The sequence below is a fragment of the Callospermophilus lateralis genome, chromosome 5 (assembly GCF_048772815.1).
Source record: "Callospermophilus lateralis isolate mCalLat2 chromosome 5, mCalLat2.hap1, whole genome shotgun sequence".
Classification (NCBI taxonomy): Eukaryota; Metazoa; Chordata; class Mammalia; order Rodentia; family Sciuridae; genus Callospermophilus; species Callospermophilus lateralis.
In genome coordinates, this window is record NC_135309.1 from 59,316,963 (window position 1) to 59,340,707 (window position 23,745).

Consider the following 23,745-nt stretch of genomic DNA (forward strand, 5'->3'; position numbering starts at 1 on the left):
TTTTTTTTTTTTACAGTTTAGAAGTCTAGGAAGTTCAAGGCACTGCAGAGTGTATATCTATTTGGGGGCTGTTTGCTGATTCCTAATGGTGCTGCCTTCTCTCTATATCCTCAAATGAGCCCCTTTGGGCACATTTTGTGAGGGCCACCCCTCCTAATCAGGAGGGCTCTCTTCTCATGATATAATCACCCCATAGGCTTTACTCTTAATACCACTGCTTTGGAGTTTAAGGTTTTAACGTGCGAGGCAGGGTGATATAAACATTCTTAGGCTGAGTTGATACTGCCTTTTTTCCATATAATTAATTAAGTTCTAGGTATTGCCTTTTCCTCTGTTTTACTTTTCCTTATTTTTTTTGCTTCCTTGCTTGTTGGTTGGTTTGGCTACTGCTTAATCCACTTGATGCTATTTGGCAAAATATAATCAGTTTCTTCTTGAGGTTGATATTCATTTTATAGATGAAGAGACTAAGACTTGTCTGTGGTTAAATAGCAGTAGCCATGTCTGAAACTTGGTAGCCAGTTTCAGACCCAGGCTCAGGGTCTTTCCCTGTTTGCCTGCTAATTGTGTTCCCATCCTTACAAGTTGTTTTTTTTTTTTTTTGTTAAATAATGTCAGGGCAACTGCCTGGCGGTTTCTATGAGCTAACTCAATAGCAAATAGAGAAGCCACACCCCCAGCCCAGCCCTTTTTATTTTGAGACAGGGTCTCCCTAAGTTGCTGAGCCTGGCTTCGAATTTACGATTCTCCTGCAGCAGCCTTCAGAGTTGCTGAAATTATAGCAATGTTCCATGGCATGTTCCATGGCACCCACCTCAAATAAAAAGTTTCTTGAGTCTTTTTTTCTCTTTCATTATGGGTTGTAGCTTTTATGATAAAGAACATATTTTGATGAATGTTTCATTATTTGGAAAGTTTATATTTAGGAAAAAAGTCATCCAAAAGAAAAAGTGATCTCTTAATATTTTCTCATTGTTTATCTTAATTGTTTTTGTTGTTGAGTCATTATAGTTTCATCATGCTGTCTGTTGGGCCATAGAGTTTCCTTTTGGTTAGTTATATGACTCATGTTAGTAAAGTACTTCTTGAATTTTACTTAAAAAATGAGATAGCCCTTAAAATATTGGTTTTAGAAGACATGTAGATGGTAGCAGTTATGTTTTAGAATTAGGAATTTTATACATTACTTGTAGTTTTTCTAGATTTTAGATTTCAGTGAAATTAATTGGTTATTCAGAGTATGCTTGCCTTGCAAAAGAGTCTACCGTGTCATTTCAAAGACCTCTGTTATTTGTTTTTCTGATACCCATGTTCTGCAGACTTTTATTGCAGCTAGACCAATATAAACCAGAATAATTATGTTACACATTATTTTTTCAAAATCTAAGATCACTAGAAGTCAGTCATAAAATTTTATTGTTAAGAAAGAAGATCTTAGAGATTCTAGTTTGATCCCTTCATTTTATGAATGTGGAAATTGATTTAGTGAGGTCTAGTGATTTAGTGAGAGCTTGCCAAAGTCTCACAGGTAGTACACATGGCTGATTGGGAAAGCATCAGGGTCTAATTGCTCATACTCTTCCTTATATTTCCTTTACACAAAGTGTATATGTATATTACACAATAAGTGTAGTATTCAGTGTAGAACTTAAATATTTCTATTTAAAATACAAAAAATTCAGAGTAACTTTAAACTTTGTTACACCTAGATTTTGATTTTTACCTCTTTTTTCATAATTTAAAAAAAAATTTTTTTTTTGTAATTGTGTATGGACAGCATGTCTTTATTTTGTTTATTTTTATGCAGTGCTGAGGACCAAACCTAGTACCTCACACATGCTAGGCAAGCGCTATGCCACTAAGCTGTTCCCCTGTTCCTGATTTTTACCTCTTAAGGTCAAAGGTAGTCAAGTATAGTGACGTTTGCGGATTTGCAAATCTGGGCTCACATTACCTCTGAATCTTGAATAGTTTGTTTCTAGCCAGCTATCCTTGGATTTTACCTCGTGGCCCATTCTGTCCTCTGTCTCCCAAAAGAGTGAAGTAAAGTGAAGAGATTGAATATAAGACCATGGGAGGAGGAATGGATTTCTCATTATGTAGCATGGTTTTTGCATATGCAGTTATGCAAGTTCTCTAAGGCATAAGGACTCTTTATAATGTATAGTATCAATCTTTTTTATGCTTTTATTGGTGCATTATAGTTATACATCGTAGTTGGATTCATTTCAACATAATCATACATACATGAAGTGTAATTTCTCCATTTCAGTTCCTGGTGCCTCCTCTTTCCCTGCCCTTCTCCCTCCTCCATTCCCTTTCCTCTATGCTACTGGTTTTCCATTTATGTATTTATGTATGTATGGACGAACGCACGTACATATGTGTTTTTTGTTTAGTACCGGGGATTAAACTCGGGTGCTTTACTACTGAGCCAGATCCCCAGCACCATTTAGTTTTTGAGTCAGGGTCTTGCTCAGTTGCTTAGGACCTCCTTAAGTTGCTGAGGCTGGTCTTGAATTTGCTATCCTCCTTCCTCAGCCTCCTAAGTTGCTGGGATTATAGGTATGTGCTGCCATGCCTGGCTTTATCTATTTATTTTTATTTTTTTTCCTTTTATGGGAAAATGTCAACTTTTTATTTTATTAAAATTGTAAACATTTGAAACCAAAAAGGTGATTTTATGAACTCAGTATCAATTTATTTTTAATTGGTACTTTATAGTATCAATCTTAAAGGAATTCCTGTTTCTAATATAGAATATCAGATGCTACTCGGAATTTTATTAATTTATTGATCAATTATTTTTTCAAATAGTCTTGTTATTTTGGCCTAATTTTAGATCTACAGAAAAGTTAGATTCATAGTACAGATAGTTCTTGTATATCCCTCATCTGGTTTCTCCCATTGATAGCATCTTATGCTACCATGAAATATTAAAGCTAAGAAACCGAGAGTAGTGTGTCAATACTGACTAGACTCCAGACTATTTGAATTTCACCAGTTTTTCTATTATTATCCTCTTTGTGTTCCAGGGTACTTCATGCCTCCCTAGTCTCCCTTGGTTTTGACAATGGCTTTTCTTGTTTTTCATGACCTTGAGTCTTGAGGAAGATTGATCAGGTATCCTATAGACTCTTATCCAGTCTGGGTTTGTCTGGTGCTTTTCACATGATTAGAACCATGTTACGGGTTTTAAGTGTCGGTCTGGTCACATCATATCAGGGATGATGTGATAATCACTGGTGATATATGGTTACAGAAGCATTTGCCAGGTTTTTCCATTGTAAAAAGAGTATTATTCACATTTCATACTCTTGAGAAGCAAGTCACTAAGTCCAGCTCACCCTCAAGGGTGAAGGGCAGGAATTCAGCTGTACATCCTGGTGAAACTCTTATTTATCTTCCTCATTTATTTATGTTTGCCTTTATCAGTATAGACTTAGTGAGCATTTATTTTATATTTTGGGTTTTAATTTAATAGTACATTATTTCATTGGTTTAGATTGTTCCACATATGGAAATACTGTCAGGTTAACTATTGTGTACTATCCTCTTTGAATACTTCTTACTGTTTGGCACTATAAAATGTTCTAAGGATCACTGTGTATTTTCTCTGCTTCAGCCGTAGAGTTAGTTATTTGTTTCTCCAAAGAGCCGTGGTTCTTTTTATTGGGAAAGGTATTTGACATTAAAATCTGGGCTGAGTGTGTACTGAGGTGTCACTGTTTCTGTGTCCTCTCATAGACAGAACTAAGGAATGCATCTATGTATGCTAGCCCATGTATTCACATATATCTATAATTGTTTTTCTGTGTAATATATGTATTTTTATTAAGTGAAACATTTATTTTTATTAAGCTAAGATGTATGTCTTGAATCTAATACCACAGGGTTCAGTTTTGAATTTTTCTTTTGCTTATTTGTAACTTTTCTCTCAGAGTGAGAAACCTGGTTTCTGCCATCTATTTGCTTATTTGTTGAGTTCCACTGTGTAAAACTGTTCAAATTTTTCATCTATACCCTTGTAAGGAATGAATTTACCACCAGGAGTGCAGTATTTATTACAGGGTGTGGGTCCCTTTGTCTCTAGCTTTCCAGATTTAATTTTTGCACAGTAGGTGCCCTTTCTTTCCTGCTGATGCAGCCACTTGTGATTCTGAGATCTGAGCATCTCATCAGTCTTTTGAGTTGATTACCTTTGTCAGTTTTTGAAGCCACTGAGATGAATTCTGTCATGGAGAAGTGCAGGAGAATAATTACCCAGTTGAGTTACAGGTTTATAAGATGAACTTCCTGGTATAGGATATGTGATTTTTTTTTTCGTTTTTATACCAAATATAAATTTTCTATATTTACAATAATATTTTACAAATTACCCACTATCGTGTTCTCTGTGTGCTAATTAAGCATGGGATGTCATAGAAATTTTTTTGTTATATTTATTTATTTTTGATTTGTTCTACGTAGTTGTACATGACAACAGAATGCATTTTCAATTCATCATGCAAAATGAAGCGCACCATTCATGCAATCATATGTGTACCTAGGGTAATGATATCCATCTCATTCCACCATCTTTCCTACCCTCATAACCCCTCCCCTCCTCACCCTCCCCTTTGCCCAATCCCAAGATCTTCCATTTTTCCCACCCCCACCCCCATCATAGATCAGCATCCACTAAACAGAGAAAACATTTGGCCTTTAGTTTTTTGGGGGATTGACTTACTTCATTTAGCAAAATATTTTCTGTCTCCATTCATTTACCTGAAAATGCCACAATTTTATTCTCTTTTAATGCTGAGTAATATTCCATTGTGTGTGTGGGGGCGGTGTGTGTGTGTGTGTGTGTGTGTGTGTGTGTGTGATCTATCGTATCACAGTTTCTGTATCCATTCATCTATTGATGTTGGTTCCACAGTTGAGCTATTGTGAATTCAGCTGCTGTAAACTTTGATGTGGTTATGTCACTATAGTATGCTGATTTTTAAGTCCTTTGGGTATAAACCAAGGAGTGGGATAGCTGGGTCAAATGGTGGTTTCATTCCAAGTTTTCTGAGGAATCTCTACACTGCTTTCCAAAGTGGTTGCACCAATTTGCCATCTCACCAGTAATGCAGCATGAGTTACCGTAGCAATTCTAAGGAGAAAATGTATAGTGCCTTCTATGTCTTTGGTTTCTAAATATTTCTCAGCAATTATCCAAAACATACTTTCACCCATCTTGAGCTTTCTTTTGTGAGTGAATTTTTCTTTTTAGTTCTTTAAAGAATTTATACTTTTGAAAAAGGGCCTTCCCTAAGTCAGACTTGAGATATTACCAAAATTATAGGTTATATTTTTGTTTGATCAAATATAGAGAAATTGTATATATATTTACAAACTTTCATTTGGGGACTGTTTCTGTTTTGTTAGCCTAACTCTCTTGAGATTTGTTTTACATTTTAGAAACTGGTTTTTAATTTCTAAAAATCAAAATATCTTAAATTCTAATGAATTAGAGATTACATGGGGCCGTTTGTTTTCTAAGTCTAGGAAATGTTTAAAATAGCTGCCTTGTGCTAATGTTGGAATGTTCCTAGAAAGTAAATGTGTTCCTTTGAATCTGAAGTCTAGAGCATGTTTGGAAAGGATTCAAGAGTTGGAGGACTTGCTTGCTAAAGAAAGAGACAACTCTCGTCGCATGCTGACTGACAAAGAGAGAGAGATGGCAGAAATAAGGGATCAGATGCAGCAACAGCTGAATGATTATGAGCAACTTCTTGATGTTAAGCTAGCCCTGGACATGGAAATCAGTGCTTACAGGAAACTCCTAGAAGGCGAAGAAGAGCGGTAAGGAATTCAAAGTTCACCCTGCCTTACAGTCTGTTTTCTGCTCCCATTCTTTTTATTTAAGGAAAAGTAAAATGAGGATTTAAAAAAAAAAAAATTAAGGCAACATAACTTTTTTTCTTTCTTTTTTAACACCTAGATATAAAAGGTAGTAATAAATCATATTTTTGCTTTGGCAAATAGAACATGCTGATCAAGCAGTCTTGGTTTATTATTATTATTGTTACTTTAAATGTTGGACAGTGTCAGGATAGACTATATCCTTTGTGATTTTAAATGTTTTGGTAATTTAATATGTTGTAGAATGTCATGTATGCTAAAAGAAAGCTTGTACTTGTATTTTAGATCTAGTTTTGTGTGTAAATCCTTCTGGTACCTATTCTCAGAAAAGAGTTTAAAAGAAAGTGGCCAATATAGGTTAAAAAAACCAGTCAATTGGATGTTCTGTACATTTTTATGACTACAAAAGAATACAGGTATGAAAAGAAAAAGACGTACATTTTATATAACATTGGTGGGGGTTATATGGGATGACTTTTCCAGGCCCATGTTTTCCACAATTCTTGCATTATGGTTACATTATTTTTTTTCTGAGCAAAAACATTGAAATTATTACTTTTTAAACAAAACTGGGCATCCTAGCATAAATAAATGTTATCTTAGTTAAGGTGTTTATATAAGCTTTGTCTAACAGATTGTCAGTAATATTTTACTTTGGAAATGAATATACAGGATATTAATTGTCCTTTTAAAGTTTTTAGTAAAGAAACCAAGGAGCTTGTATCTCATGAAGGGAATATTATTTTACCTTTTAGATTGAAGCTCTCGCCAAGCCCTTCTTCCCGTGTGACAGTGTCCCGCGCATCCTCAAGTCGCAGTGTGCGCACAACTAGAGGAAAGCGGAAGAGAGTTGATGTGGAAGAATCCGAGGCCAGCAGTAGTGTCAGCATCTCTCATTCCGCTTCAGCCACTGGGAACGTGTGCATCGAAGAGATAGATGTTGATGGGAAATTTATTCGATTGAAGAATACTTCTGAACAGGTAAAAGAATAGACCCATTTCTTTTTTCCTTTCCCTAGCAAGGCTTTGCAGATAGCTGGGCTGTTGTGCAATTGTAACAGCTCTTCATCTTATATTTGGATTCAGTAAGTGTTCATGGAATGTGGTTTCCCTCCTTTTTTTTTTTTTTTTTTTTTTAAGTTCATGAAATAAAATAAAAATTAAAATGAGAGGCTGAGGAATATAGATGGTGCCTTTTGTTGTTTCAAGCTTTTCTTCATTAACCCTTCTTTACAGAGCCAGGACTTTTTTTTCACAGTTGGTCATTTTGTCACAGTGGTCTTCTCAAGGATGAATTATTTCTTTGCCCTAGCCAGATTTGTGAAAACGCAGGAGGAATTGGGGTGAAAATAGTGGATATTCTTTCACAATATTAATGAAACTTTTTGAAAGAAGGAAGTAGGAGCCCAGGCTCAGATATATTAAATGAGTATTTTTCTCTCTAAATAAATGAATGAATGGATGTTAATGACTTAATTTATACAAAAAAATAGTATGAATCCCTATTTTGAAGTTTTGTTTAAAAGTGAACATAAATGTTTATAGCTAGTAGGATTTCTGAAGTTTAGAGCTGAGGCTTTCAGGAATTCAGTAATCCCTGGCTTGGGCTGTGCAGGTGTGAGCTTATGTCAGAGTCAGTTAAGGTCTGGGGATGCAGTGGGATGGATGCCACTTCCTGAAGCATGTGTTCAGGGTTATCTAAAAGTCTTTGTAAAAATCACTTTTTCTCACTCGAGATATTTAAGATTTCCTGCATGTAGGTAAATGAGTAAATAATTTCACTAAGTAGAAGAGCACTTGCAGTTTCAGTACTAAGGCACTAAGGCTTCCTGATTACAACTTTAAAAGCTAGGAGTAGAGTAGCTTCTGTTGCTTTAAAGAAATCACTCTACTGTTCTTCACAGGCCATAGCAGCCAGGTAAGGAGCTGTTTTGGAAGTGACCGTCAGCCTGTTTTGTTCTTACTGATGAGTTTGAGATGAATACACGTTTTGCTTCTGCTCCTTTTCTAGTTTGTCAGGCAGCAATGTGTAGCTGGGGCTGGAGTTATAGCTGTCACTTAGGTCTGGTTCATTGAGTCACAGCTTGATTTTTGAGCCCCTTGTGTTTGAAGGTAAAAGAGCTGACTGTGAGTGGAAGTGGCATAGACAAAATAAAATAGATTTTCTTCCTTCTGTTTCTAAGCTGTGTCCTTATTTTAAAAATGTAAAGTCATCAAATATTAGATATTTATAATTGCTTTTATCATGGCTAAATTGTACTGTGAATTTAAAAGATCCACCTGATCTAGCAGGTATATGACCATTTAATTGGTTGGGTTCACACTCTTCCAGGTTTGTCCTCTTTAAAACCTTCATAGTTGACTACTGTAGCATCTTTGAAGTTACTATTTTGTTGAATGACAAAACTCAATTTCTTTTTGCAATAGGAAAATATGAATCAGAGGAAGACAGCCACAGGGCTGCCTTAGTTTAAAAACCTGTCGATTCATGTATTTGATTATTATGTAACTTTCTGTACATTTGAAATAACCTTATTATGTTTTGTACTGCGAATAGGATCAACCAATGGGAGGCTGGGAGATGATCAGGAAAATTGGAGACACTTCGGTCAGTTATAAATATACCTCAAGATATGTGCTGAAGGCAGGCCAGACTGTTACAGTAAGTGAATTTAGTCATCATTTAGTTTAACTTCATTGTCTTAATAGAAAAAGTAGTTCAAAAAATTTGTGGCCTAAACAGAAGTGTTTTAGAAGTGGGCTTTAAAACAGCTGTGACAGGGAGTTGGGTTGTAGTTCAGTGGTAGAGCACTTGCCTCACATGTGTTGAGGCACTGGGTCCAATCCTCAACACCGCATAAAAATAAATAAATAAAATATTGTGTCCATCTAAACTAAAAAAATATTTTAAGCAGCTTTGACATTATTAGGGCTTTACAAGTGTTAATTAAAGATATTTAAAATTCTGTCTACTGAAAGTGATGAAAGAATTGACCTTTGAATTCTTTTCTCTTGTCTCTTCCAGTAGATATAAAATAGCTGTTTCTCCATGGATACTTACAGCCTTGTATAATTTAGGAGATATTGTTTGGCCCAGATGGTTGGGAAGTTAAAACAGTAATTGCCTAAAACAGCAATCACCTAAATCACCTTGGACAAGCTTCAGTGTCATCTGAGTAGTATTTTGGTGTCCAGGCTCCACCTAAACCTTAGCTATTCCTGGGGTCCGGGTATGGACTTGTATTTTGAAAAATACTTCTGTGTTAGACACTCTTGTACAGAATCACTTTGTCATTTTGGTTTTGCATAGTATTATTGTTTCTAGATTTAGAGTGATGTACTAGTTGATATTCTGACTCTCTTGGTGTGTTCTAATATACTACATCTTTCTTGCTCAAATACTATTAGCTCACTTTTTAGAGAAGTGTACATCTTTTGGGTAAACACAGAAGAATCCTTTCCTTTGACTTAGTAAGTAGATTTAACAAACAATAAAATATACTAACTTTGATACAGCAGCCAAAGAGGCACTATTTTCATCCCTAAACAGTGTAAAGGTGTCCCTTTAAAAAATATTTTTTATTTTGTTATTTTATTTATTTATATGTGGTGTTGAGAATTGAACCTAATGCCTCACACATGCTAGGCAAGCACTCTACCATTGAGCTCAGGGCCTTTTTTTTTTTAATGGAATTCTCTTTTAAAAAGTTTTAAACAGGGCTGGGGATGTGGCTCAAGCTGTAGCGCGCTCGCCTGGCATGCATGCGGTCCGGGTTCGATCCTCAGCACCACATACAAACAAAGATGTTGTGTCCGCCGAAAACTAAAAAATAAATATTAAAAGATTCTCTCTCTCTCTCTCTCCCCTCTCTCCTCTCTCCTCTCTTTTAAAAAAAAGTTTTAAACATTTGTTGTTTTAAATAATATTTATAATTTTGATTTATGCAGACCTTAGTGTTGAGGGTCAAAGCCTTAAAATACAGAATAAAACTGCCCAAAAGATGCCACTTTGAAAATATCAGGTGCTAATTTTGTAATTATGGGTAAAAATCTGAACAAATATTCTAACTATATGATCTTTTCTTGTCTTTATTACATTGAGAAAATTGCTCAGTCCTAGGAAAGCTACATAATGTGGTGAAAATAATCTGACAGTTTAATTTAAAGAATTCAGATTTGAATGTTCTCTTCTCTCTAAAATAATATGAAGCTATTAGTCTAATCATTCCCCCCCCACTGGGCATACTATCTGATGGACTAACTAGGTAGATCCTATGGGTCTCATGGAGGACTCATTTATCTTATCAAGTAATGTACTTTTTTTTTTTTCTTCAGTAGCTCCCAAAAAATGAGATAAGAAGTAGTAATAGGTGATATTTCTGTAAAATCGTGCAAGTCAAAAGCAAAGATCAGTTTAAAATTCTAGAATAGAAGCAGGAGAAACCTATGTATAATTTCAAATTTTCTTGTAGCCATATTTTTAAAAGTAAATTAATTAAAACTGTTTATTTAACCTAGTATTTCTAAAATACTATTATTTTAATGTGTAATCAATACACATAAAAATTACTGGTAAAGTATGTTACATTCTTTTTTCTAACTAAAAAAGTTTTTGATGTATATTTTATTCTTACGGCACATTTCAATTTGTCTAGCCACCTTTCATATACTCAGAAACCCATGTATGGCTACCATATTGTTCTAGGACATACTAGTCTTAGGTTATTACCAACCAGATCACTGAGGTCTTATGATTACTATTGTCATTATTAACACGAAAGCAGCTATGTAATTCTATATACATTAGTGAAAAGTATTGGAAGAAGTTAGGAAAACACATCTGTATAATCTGAGAGATGGATCCAATCCAGTTTTTTCATCCCAGTAAATGTTCCTTTTAATGCTAATAGATGCTCTGGAAACTTCAAGTGAGCATCTAAAAGGTAAAGGCTTTTTCCTAATTAGTAATTCATAGATTTTTCTCCCCATAATTAAATATACCTGCCTTTGCCATCTCCAGCTTTCCTCTTGTAATTATAAAGTCTTTTTATGTTATGACAATTTATATATTTAAAATTTTTCTACTTATTTTCATGTGATCTTTATAAAAGATCAGTCATATCCCTGTGGCTGAGGACTTTGGGGCTGATTGAGATGTAGTGATTCGTCTGGTATTCAAGTCTAGGTTTTGTGACTGCCAAGTTTTCTTCACTCTTCCTATACTTTCCTGCCAGCAAATACTTAAAAAGGGGGGTGGGGTGGGATTTTATGCTGATGAGAATGGAAATATAATTATTTTCTTCCTTTGTCTATTTCAATAACAGTTATATTTTCCCTTGAACACTAGGGTGATTTATCAGTTTTCTGCATTCTTTTTGGAATTCAATCTTCAGATAGTCTGGGGTATTATTATACTGTCTCTGTTTGAGATATATCAGTTTTTATATGAGTACTGTAGATGAGCTGTCTGCTACAGAAGGTCTTCTTAATTCCTATTGTTGATAACTGGAGGACACTATAGGAGGGGGTCAGAAGGCTCTCAGTGTAAGGATGGCTCATAAACCTGTGGAATAGTAGAATGCTAAGGCTGTTGTTATTAGTGAGCCAGGATCTGTATATGGGTAATCGCTTCCTCTTCATAATAGTCTCACCTATTATAGGTACCATTTATGCCCCATTTTATGGATTTTGTGGTGTGTAGAGTAGGATGGGAATGTTTGGCAGCTTCACTTCACAGACCAGTGAATCAACAAGATCATTTATCCTGGAGAGGCTGAGGCCTTTAGAAACTCTGCAAGTTCTGGATACACAAGTAGTTAACATAGCAACTTGGAAGCTGGGGCAGGGTTCTCAGACTTTTAGAAGTAGGAGTTTGTTGCTGTCATTGATATATGAGAGAGCTGGTGTTCTTCATGTATTTTGATATCTTTTGTCTTCCAGATTTGGGCTGCAAATGCCGGTGTCACAGCCAGTCCTCCCACTGACCTCATCTGGAAGAACCAGAATTCTTGGGGCACTGGTGAAGATGTGAAGGTTATATTGAAAAATTCTCAGGGAGAGGTATGGCCTATACTGCTATAATGTTGGATTTCACCAGAAAGTTTATCGTATGATTTTTTCTCAGAAGTCAGATTGCAAAGTGAAGTTACTGTTGCTTAAATGATACCAGGGCTGCTAAGTAAATCAAAATTACAGATTTTAGAAATAAAATGAGTACATCATAGAGTGCCAATTATTATTAGTACATGCTCCAATTGTGTCCCATTTCTGTTGGTCTCTACTGCACATTGGCTTTGTGACATTGAGCAAGTTACCTGACTTGTGAGTTTTCTCACTTTAAAATAGATAATTAATGTGACAGTATAAATGAGATGTTAGTATGAACCAGACAACCTTCAAAAGTGCTTGGAACACTATCTGCCAAGGTACATTTAACTAGTAAGTACTTGATTAACTTTTTTAGTGGCTCTCAGAGTGCTCATGAAACAGTTTGAAGACTGAGGGGTGTACCTGTGCTATGCTTTCAGTTCGTCAGTCCTAGAATTCTTATGGAAGAACCTTATCTCCCCATACTGCCTTGTAAACACACACACACACACACACACACACCCACACCCACACACACCCTACTGATGTTACTCTTAGAAATGCTTCTTTATAATAAAGCAGCTGTTGGAGCTGGTAAAGAAAGGCTTCATCCCTGTTTCTATCTAGCTCCATTATGTGGGTCCTGTACGAAATGTTTGAAATTGTCATTGTTTGAAATTCGAGAGTCACTTCTTTGTTGCTCTTCCCATAAACATGTTCATGGGCTTGTACCTGGATTCAGGTGGTTCGTGCGTCTCAGTTTCCTCCTCGTTGAAGTGCTGCTGCTTCTTCTCTCTGTTTGCCTTGAGAGTTCTAAGCTGGTTTGCCAGGAAGTCCAATCCCAGTGCCTTTTTCTGACACTCTTACAGGTTCTGACTTTTCATTCCACCTTCAGGCTCGAAGGCTTTGCTGGTTCCTGCCTTACAATTGGACCAGGAACACTCTTCTCAGACTGAGTGATACTGAGAAGGGATTTATAGGGGAATATTAGGCTGGCATATTTGTACGCCCCGGGTTACTCGTTGGAAGATCCTGAGCATCTGCTAACTACCCTGTTCTAGAAGCCAGTCATATTTTCTTTCATTGTGGAGCTTCCATTCTAGACAGAGTAGGGGAAACTGGCAATTAAGATAAAGTGATGAGTATTTCTTTAAAAATGCATTTTTAAAAAAGCTGTCTTAAAGAGTCATCATAGATCTGCTTTATGTAGCATGGTCAGAGAAGTCAGACTTGATGTGACATCTGAGTCTAAACCTGAAAGATGAGAAAGAGCCAGCCATTGTGTGAACAGAAAACATTCCCAAGTAGAGGGGACAACAAGAAAGAGTTTGAGGTCGCCATTGTTGCCGCCAGAGACTAATGAGGAAGGCGGTACTCAGCCAGCAGGGGCAGATTGTGTAGGTTCTGATGAGAGATGTAGGTCTCACTCTCGGTGCAAGTAGAGGCTTTTGGAGGGCTTTTAGAATGACATGGTAAGATAAATAAGGAGAAGAAGGAAAATTTGCTGCTGCACAAGTTGTTAGGGGAATAAAATAGGCAGAGATGAAAACGACCAAGGAAAATACCCTAGACTGAGATGATTTTCTAGGTACAAGAGAAGTAAACCAGTTGGATGGTATTTGGAAGTAGAGTTGATAGGATTCACTGATGATATTAAATGTGAGGGACACTCCCTTTTGTTGCTATCACTGGTATAGCAGTAGCTGAAATGAGGTTTAATCCTTTGTGACTTTTGACCAAAGTAAGAATTGTAGAAAACATTTCCGTGTACCCTCCCACATTTGCTGGAAGATTATCTTGGGTCCTGGAAGATTATCTTCCCTTCTTTCTAAAGAGCTAAGATGGAATTTTAGCTCATATCCCACCCAAAAAGAGGATAAAGTTCAAGTGGTGTGAGGACACTATACAGGTCAGCAGATTGGCACAATGTTCTAGGTTTATAGGAAGAAATAAGCCATCCACGTAGAATGACTGTAGCGGTGGGAAAAGGCAAATGGTTCAACTGCCCATGTGGGCAAACCCCACCCACACAAGGTGGTCACCACCAGGCTAATGCTGGACAAAGACTAGATCTTGGAATGGGAAGCATTCACCTTACCAAGTAGGAAAGGAAAAGGGCAGATATAAGGAAGAAATAATTGAAAGATGCAGGAATACAATAATCTTATATGCAACTTAGATTAAAAACTGCTAAATTGAAAAAAATATATAGATGAGGAACATGAAAGGGCAGGAATTCAATTGACTCCCTAGTTAGTTTGCTTGGATTGCCACATTTCTTGTACCATTTATTGAGGAAGGAACAAGAGGTGTCTTCTTCTGCAGTATAATTCTGTATCATGTACGACCAGAAGGACGAGAAGTCATACTTCATTTATATAGTGTATCAAGATGGATTCTGTTGTCATGTATAACTAATTTGAACAAATATTAAAAAGAGAGATGTCTTCTGGCCACATCAATTTGAGATGCTGGTGGGATATGTGACTGAAGCTGTCTAGAGGGCTGTTGGAATATTAACTGGAAGCCAAGGCTAGAGAGGTATTTAGGGGTCCTCATCACACAGATGCTATCTAAAGTTATCATTCTGGCTAACCACAAAGTTTGTCAGAGAAGAAATAAAGATCCACAATTAAGACCCAGAGAATATCAACTTCTAGGAATAAGTTACAGCAGAGAAGGTAGAAAGGTAAAGCTAGTGAAGTAGGAGAACAGGAGTGTGGTATTGGGAGAGTGGAGAGAAATATCTGTGAAGGAGGAGGGAGTGTTCGGAGTGTTCACCAGATCAAATCAGCGGACCTTAGGAGCTTCTCTACCCGCAGACCTCTCCCCACAGTGCTTATCAGATCGTCCTTTTCGCTAGAGGAAGCACATTGAAGGTGGGGCCCTGTTCTGATCTATCTTGACACTGGGTCTGGCCTATATCAGGCATCCAGTTATCACTAACATTCACAGAAAAAAGGTAAATATTGGTATTCATTAAGGTGAGGTGTTTACATGAGAAGTTCTGTTCTTGGCCATCTTCCCATCCTGCCTTCATGGTAAACTGCTCTGCATAAGGAATTCATGTCTGCTGGATGAGGTGTGTCCTTGATCTCAGACTGAAAATGAAATGGCATCTGAGTTTTTTCATTGTAGGACTTTACAGTAAAGTTGTGAGATTTTAGGGGATAGGTCTAGGAATTTACCCCCAAATAAATACCTCATACGTTCTCAGGGTACCAGATAGTGTACCAATGCCTTTAGTAATTCACTGACTTCAGGGTGCTAGGTCTTCTAGTCTCCCTTGAAGCCCTTGCTCACTTCCTGCATTACACTGTGGAATTCTGCCCAGCTGTGGTAGGTGCTGCCACCCCAGTGCTGGAATTAACTGCTGCTCCTGTGCTGGTAGCTCCCCCTGAACATCTGAACTATGTGTCTCTCAAAACATAATTAAGAGCAATGATTTGCTCGGATCCAAAAGCACTGTTTATAGACATACCTGGAGATTGAATAGGCTTTTGTGAATCATGGAATCTCTACATTTTTTTTTTCTATGTGTAATGTGTTCCAAGTTAGAAACAGACATATGGGAGGATACTTGTAGTGCAGTAGCAGTTATCATGATGGACTATGTCTTGAACACAGTATTATTGATGATATTTCTATACAGCTAACCAAACTTAGGCTTCCCTTCCTAATGTAAACACTGAGTATTATTTGCTTTGTTTGTTCATTCTTTTAACAAATGTCTACTACTTTCTGCTTGTTAGGCTCTGTATTAAGTGATTTCTGTCACAAATGAGGAGAGAAAGTACTGTGAATACAGTTTTTATTTCTGTGATCATTAGATAACACGTTTGGTATTTATTCATTTAATTCTGTAGGACCACATTTATTAGTAGGTACAAGACCATATTAGCAGCACTCTATAACTACACACATTTTTATAAGATTATAGGTGATTGGTTTGTTTATTTTTTTTCCTTGTTTTGGGGCATTAGTAGTATCAGAAAACCCAGTTAAACTGGCTTTAAAATAATGGGAAATTTTTGGCCTTACCTAATAAAAAATGGAGATAGTAGACTTGATCTAGTGGCTCACATAGTGTCCCCAAGGATTTGTGTTGTTTCTCCTTGGATTGCCTACCTTGAGGATGCAGGATAGCTGTCAGCAGCTCTCAGAGGTTCTAGGGATTAAACCCAGGGTACTGTACAACTGAGCTATACCCCAGCCCTTCTTATATTTTATTTTGAGACAGGATCTTGCTATTGCTCAAACTTGCCTTGAACTTGGCAGTCCTCCTGCCTCAGCCTCTCAAGTTTCTGGGATTACAGGCGTGTACTATTATACCTGTCTCATTCTTTCTGTGGGAATGAGCATCTCCTGTGAGGTTCCCATCCTGGGCTTTCCTCTTACTGACCCAATCTGGGTTACATGCTCCTTTTAAACAGGAGGAGGAGTTGGAGCTTAAGCCTTCTTCCCTCTTCTATGACTAGTTAATACTTGGCTTCTTGTGACACATGTGCTCCTTGACAGGAGACGGGCATCCAGATAAAATTGGGGGCTCTTATCTGGACACAGAGGGAGGGGTGCTAGGTGATTAAAAACAGTGAATGTCACCACAGTAAAATCAGATGGTTTTCTATAAGGGAAGAAAAAAAAAAAAAAGCAAATCCTGTGCCTTCTATAATAGAGATATGACTGAGATTTTTGTGTATGCAAATGATTATTTATGTACATGGAAAAGTAATAGATAACAGACAATTAACTCTTCACCTACACTTTCACTGTGGCTGATTTTCAGACTTCTAATGAATTCACAGATGTGAGGAGGTGAGCACAGCTAGCTGCTGCCTGCTGACATCAGTGCATCTCTGGACATATTAGTGTGTTGTGCTGAGCAGGTGCAGGCCAGCAGTGCATTTTATAAGGGGAGTAAAATCTGACATGTAAGACTGCTTATGTGCCTGTCCAGGTTACTTGATAAGGGTTGGGCACCTTGCTGAGGGCGTCTTTTTGGGGTGTAACCATTACCATCTTGACTAACAACAATTTCCTGTATCTAAACCTCCCAACAACATTTTGGTTCTAAATTGTTATTTGTTTGATTATTTTTCTATCTAGATTTATAGAGATTGTTTAGTTCACTCATATTCCATATTGATGCTCTGCATTGGATTAATTGGTTTTTGAATGTTATCAAATGAAAAGTACTTAACAGAAGGCTTACATTAAAAATAGTAGTGTTGAAGTAATTCATAATTAATGATGTTGAGCAGGTTGCTGTTTCCTAATATTCTTGTTTGGGTTAATAGTCTTGAGATGCATCATGAGCCTTTTGAGCCAGTGCTACATGTGGGATCTACATGCTGTGGGAGCTGAGTGTGCAGGTCTGCAACTGGGTTTTCTTCCCCTTTCTTTTCTCACCGACAGATGAGTTGAGGAAAGCTGGGTACTCAGAAAACTTTTTGAGAACCTTTTTTTTTCTTTTTTTCTGTTTTATATGCTTCTATCTCTCCTTCTTTCAAAGAATCATAATGGATCTAAGGAAACATGTGCTTTATTATTATTATTAATTAGGTTAAGATAGATTGCACAGAAAAGTTTCTGGCTGAGAGACTGGAAGTGACCGATCTTCTTTAGTCCTGCAACAACAAATCAAAATCCTATCCTACTTTCTTACTTTATTTATAAAATATATCCTTAGACATTTCAATTTGAAACCTCATAACACTAGTTGTTCAGTTTCTTCCTCTTTGATTTCAAACTAGATGGTCTATGTTGAATTTCAGATTAGTTTTTATGGAAGTAAATTTACTGTCTTCTGCTGTGGTGTTATCTTCTTGAGTGACCTTAGGACAGGGTACAGAATAAAATTAGATGCTCTGCAGCACTCTCCAGGACACACTCATTTAATAGCTGCCAGACCATCAGGTTGTCCTGTGCTTAAACAGAAACACTGCTGCATGTGTCCAAGTCAGCATTCTTTACAGGAAAATGATCTGTGTTTGAACAGAAATAGTTGGGAATAGTTGCTTTCTTTTATACCTGTAGCGAAGGATAGATCTATTTCTGTACAGAATAAATGGGACCTCACTAGTATGTTATTAGTAATTAGTGCTTATCCATCTTGATTCAGTTTCCTTCAAGAAGAGCCACTTGCTGAAGGGATGAAAAAGGAGCTTGTCCTTTTCATCTCACTACTTGGGTGGTTGTTTTGCTACCATGGTCCCTGAGATCACAACAGTTGGCACCTAGCTTCATTTTATTCAGCATTTATTTAGCACCATCTCTTTGCTAGGAGCTAAGATCTTGAGGCTGAATTTTTGTTGAGTTCTTTAAAGAATTTAGTGTGCCAAATAATTTGCACAGAATTCTTAGTAACAGAATGGGGTAAAAAGCATTGGAAACTTCTCAGCAGGTATTTTAAATTGGATACCAGTAGGTCCCCTGAAGGGAAAATTTAAGGTCTAAGAACTGCTATTAATTGTGTAAAAATTCTAGTTCAGTAGCTAACCTCCTAATAGAGTGGCTTTTTTTTTTTTTTTTTTTTTTTTTTTAAATAAACCTTGATATGGGAATGCTGTTTAAAGCAAAAAAAAAAGGGGGGGGGGTTCCTCTTCCCTTGCATCTTTGTGATTAAACTGTCTTCTTTTTAGGAGGTTGCACAAAGAAGTACAGTCTTTAAAACAACCATACCTGAAGAGGAAGAGGAGGAGGAAGAACCAACTGGAGTAGTTGTTGAGGAAGAAATTTTCCACCAGCAGGTATTATTGTAATTTTACATTTAATTTTCATTAATAGAATTACATGAAAGTCTGTTGTGGGTTGCCCCCATTGATAAACCAGAGCAGTGATCTACCAAGTGGGGGTTATACTCCCGAACTGATGAAAATTCAAGTACTTTAGGTCACTGGTTGAAAATATATTAGCACACTTTTGTTTTTTTCCCTCATTTTCAAATTTCCATCTTGTTTTGTACATATATATGGTAGGGCATATAAATTACTTATAAATGTATATGTATAAATGGATTGGAGTGCTTGACCTGAAACTTATGTACTGTTGGGTTCTGTGATTGAAAAGTTGAGGTCACTAAATTAGAGCAAGCATCTGCATATAAACTGAAAAAAGAGTAATATTCAGCTTCAGCGTGAAACAAAATTCCTGCTATATTAAGTTTCTAATTATCTAATTGCAAGATAGATTTTGGCTGATGCTAGGGTTTTTGAGAGCCCTTGAAATAAAGAAACTCCAGATTTGGTTTTAATTAATTAAATTGGAATTATTAATAATGAGATTTCAGTTTATATTCTCAAGCTGTTTGAGTCTAAGTTCCTACCCTGAAACTAAGTCTTATCCTGGTAAGACTTCATCTCTGTGTCTCCAAATTTGTAATCTAGGTTTGCTTAGTTTCTTTAGCCCAGTCCTACTCTATAAACAAACATTCTCTAATGTGTTTAGTCCCTAAGGTTGGGAACCACTTCGAGTGGGTTATATGAGATAGAATGATTCTTTTTTCCCTAGATTTAAAATGAGGTTTATTCACATGAATTGGTCTGTATAACTGAAGGATCTTAAGGATCATGTTCTCACTTCCTGTTTTCTTTTTTTTTTAAATTCTAATTCGTTACGTATGAAAGCAGAATGCATTACAAAGATTATTATTATTATTTTTTAAATCTGGATGCCTTCTCATATATTTTGGAGCAGTATTTAAGAACAGATGTTTTATAACTTGGCTTTATTAAGGAAACAAACACAACATCATAATGACTAGACGTAAAATAACATTGTGAGGTGTTTCCAGGTTCCAGCCCAGTGATCTACATAAGTAGCAGATCAAATACTGAAGAAGGCTCTCTTGGCCACCAGTGTAGTTGAGAACAACACTGGAAAATGGTACTTGTTTGGTATTTTGAAGGATGGAGGGATAATTGTTATAGAAAGAGACAGAGGATGGTGTTTTTAGGGTGTTTTTGAACTGTCTGCTGCTACTTATTAACAGACCACCCTAAACTTAGTGATTTAAAAACATTGGTTTCTAATTTCCCATCGTTCTGCTGTGGTTTGACTGGGCTTAGCTGGTAATTCTTCTCTAGGTGGTGGAAGATGAGTATTAATCATCTAGTTGTGTACAGATGGAAGCTTGTGTGGGGTTAGAATATCCTCTGGGGCTCTTTCTGTATGTCTTCTCACAATGCAGTAGTTTGGCCTAAGTTGTTCGACAGTATGGAAGCTGGTTAAGAGGGTGAAATTGGAGACCAACAGGTGTAGGCCCTGAGCTGGTACAGCTCCCTTCTATCGTTCCCTCAAAGTGAACCATAAAACCAGCTGAGATTCATGGCAGGGGTAAATAGTTTCCTCTTATGGGAGGAGCAGCAAAGGCTTTATTGTGATCTTTAATTCATACAGGGAATGTTTTAAAATATATTCACCAAATGTTTCTGTCTATCCAGTTGTATTTTGGGCTTTGTGTATGAGAGAAAGTTAGTTGAAATGAAGTTGAAAGGTTGGTGTAAAATTGACATTGTGTGGAATGCTCGGGCATGTAACTTCTTCATAGTTTAGAACAAAGGAGAAATTGAGACCTATAGTGTAGAATATCACTGGGCAAACAATCAGGTACTGACTCTACGAAGGAGATGCCACAGACACTCAGGTAGTATGTAAATAGTGATGCATTAAGGTGAAAGAAAAAGTCAAAGATATGTAACCTTTTTTGTTTGTATGATTATAGAAAATAATGTCAGCAGAGCAGCTCTTTTGACTGCACATTGGAGGGTGAATCCAAAAGCCTTTTGAATTTTTGAATTGACTGGAAGGGTTTTGGTGGATTTTTTTTTTTTTTTTTTTTAAATACAAGAGATTGAACTCAGGGGCACTCAATCACTATTTTGTATTTTTATTTAGAGACAAGGTCTCACTTGAGTTGCTTAGCACTTTGCTTTTGCTTTTGCTGAGGCTGGCTTTGAACTCCCAATCCTCCTGCATCAGCACCTGGAGCTGCTGGGGTTATAGGTGTGCGCCAACTGCGCCCTGGTTTTGGTGACCTTTTAAGAAACCAGTTTTAGTCTAGTCAGTGGTGAGTCAGTAAGTTTTATTGTGAGGCTGTGAGGAATTAGCAGGTCACAAAGAAATGGATAGGGAAGCCTTTTGACTTCACTTTTGAGAACAAATCTAATGTAAATGTTTTGAGATGCCGAAGTTCCTGTGAAGCATATCATGCACTGATCTCATTTGCTCATTTTTCAAAGGAGATTATTGTATAGTGATTTTTCAACTTTTAGTTGAATATTAGAATTAATTTAAAGTTATATATAGACACCCTTCCTCAGTTAAGTGAGAATTCTTGTTTAATTGTTCTGAGACTCAAAATCAGTTTTTTGTTTTGTTTTGTTTTGTTTTTTGAACTTCTGTGCAACCAGAGTTGGGAATTGCTGTTTTGTAATCTTTTGGCGTATTCTAGAAAAGTTGTTCTTAAGAGAAGGTTATAAAGGTAAGTGAGAAGTGATAAAGGGTCCATTTGAAGTTAGGTAATACAGATTCCTGTAGTTTAAGATTTTTTCTTATTTTAGAATACTGTAATTTGTTTTCTTAGTACTACTTTTTTCTTCTGTTTTTCTTATCAGGGATCCCCAAGATCATCCAATAAAAGCTGTGCAATTATGTAAACTTCTCAAGTCAACTGTCTTCCTCAAGATAAAGAAGTATGGTAATCCTTACCTATATACAGTGCAGAGCCTTCTCAGAAGCACAGAATATTTTTATATTTCCTTTATGTGAATTTTTAAGCTGCGAATCTGATGGCCTTAATTTCCTTTTTGACACTGAAAGTTTTGTAAAAGAAATCATATCCATACATTTTGTTGCAAGATGTGAATTATTGACACTGTACTAACTGTGTACTGTTTGGTAAGGGTCCCTAAAATTTTTGGACTTTTTTTTTAAAAAAAAACAAAAACTGTTTGTGTGTGTGTGTGTTTCTTTCTTTCTTTCTTTCTTTCTTTTTTTTAAGTTCTTATGAGAAGGGGAGGGGAGGTTAAATAAACCACTGTGTGTCTGGGCATAATTTGAAGATTGCTCCATCTAGATTAGCAATCTGCTCTTGATTATTTTCTGCTATAAAAAACGGTGCTGTGAGGGAGGGGGAAAGCATTTTTCAATATATTGAACTTTTGTACTGAATTTTTTTGTAATAAGCGATCAAGGTTACAATTTTTTTAAAAAACGGAAAAGAGAAATTTTGTAAGAAGGCAATATTAACATGATCATCATGTAAGCACTCTGGATGAAGGATTCCACAAAACTTTGTTTTATGGTCACTTAGATTCTTAATTTCTGAAGGGAATCGGGATGGGGTGGTGGGCTGGGGGGCGGGGCTTCTCTGTTATAATGAATTAGTCGTGTTTTTTAAGATAGTGTAACATGCTTAAATTTCTTATGTGACATTAACAAATAAAAGAAAAGCTGTTTTAATATTAATCTACTGTCCTTATTAACCCTTTAAAAACAGATTTTGAGAAGAGAAGAATGTTCCAGCTTTGCTTTTGTTAAAAAATAGTTTAGTTTATTTGAACTGAACTTTTCTTCTCTTTAAGGCTTTGACAGTTGAGAAAGATACACACAAGTGAGCTATTTTGAGGTCTTCCCTCTTTATAGTACTCTGTTGTCGATTATAAAAACAGTAATAACAATGATAGCTAATGTTTCTGAGCTAGACATAGTCAGTGCTTTGTTACATTTTTTTACTTTATCAACAATAGGCTTTTCAATTTTTCTTTACAAAAATCAAATAGAGACAGTGAGAGAAGAAAATTCCTATTAAAATAAAAATTTTAAATAGCCTTAGAATCAAGTTTTTACTCTCCTTTAAAATAGGAAAGAAAGAAATTAGTTTTAGAGGATTAACTAACTGCAAATGATAATGAAATACAAGTGTGCTGTGAGAGGTGGTTTTGTGTGGTGATGATTAGGGTGTCATTCATTGTGGGTTTGGATTTTTTTTGTGTCTTGATTGCTTTAGCAAGTGAGTTCATCTTGTGGGAAGCAGAATGTCTGGAACCTCTCTAGAATGCACAGATGATATTTCAGAAGCTAACCCAGAGCCAGTGTTTGCTTTCCTTTTAAAATATTCCTGCAGTAAGCTCTGCAAAGACTACCAGCTTTCACTTGAAAATAACTCACAAAGCCCCAAATTACAGTGCTCCACAGATTTACTGCATACTTTGGTGCTGTCGTAGACAAGATAAATGCTGGGTTAGAAATTCTGTCTGGGGAAGCAGATAAAATGATAACTGCTCAACACAGATTTATCTTCCGAATGAGAATGGTACATGGCCAAACTTGGTTGTGAAACATTTTGCCACAAGATGGGGTTCTTGTCATCAAAATACATTCTAGGTGTTCTAATGCTGGAGAAATTTGGTTTTAAAAATAGACACATTAATTAGGCATGAAAAGGAATTGACAGTTTATTACAGTTGCATAGGTTGTATTCCAGTGAACTTTAGGGTAAAAACCCAGAACTCTTTTAACATAAGTAGTTTGGTGCTCCTGGTGTGTGGCAGTGGATTGTTGAGTCTATGTGGACTGACAAACTTTGAACTAATTGAGGTTTTCTGAAATTGATAAATTGAGCTGCACCTAAAGCCATTTCCACAGAACATGGAAAGCTGGAGAGCTGGAGGACATGTGGCCTGGACATGAGGCCTCTCTATCCTAAACTTATATCTCTACATCAGTGGTGGTTAGACAGTGGAGATAAAAACATAGTTAGGTATT

The 23,745-nt window shown here is 36.5% G+C and overlaps 1 protein-coding gene and 1 pseudogene across 1 annotated transcript in view; both read left to right on the top strand.

The window, feature by feature from the left end:
• Positions 1–22,300, top strand: part of Lmnb1 (lamin B1) — a 53,842-nt gene extending 31,542 nt beyond the window's left edge. The window contains exons 7-12 of the mRNA XM_076855902.1: positions 5,612–5,832; positions 6,648–6,873; positions 8,450–8,554; positions 11,833–11,952; positions 18,621–18,728; positions 21,594–22,300. Coding sequence (XP_076712017.1) covers positions 5,612–5,832; positions 6,648–6,873; positions 8,450–8,554; positions 11,833–11,952; positions 18,621–18,728; positions 21,594–21,635 — 822 coding nt within the window. The 3' untranslated portion in view covers positions 21,636–22,300. The remainder of the gene's footprint in view (positions 1–5,611; positions 5,833–6,647; positions 6,874–8,449; positions 8,555–11,832; positions 11,953–18,620; positions 18,729–21,593) is intronic.
• LOC143399989 (large ribosomal subunit protein uL24 pseudogene) lies at positions 13,702–14,158 on the top strand (annotated as a pseudogene).
• Positions 22,301–23,745: the final 1,445 nt, after the last annotated feature.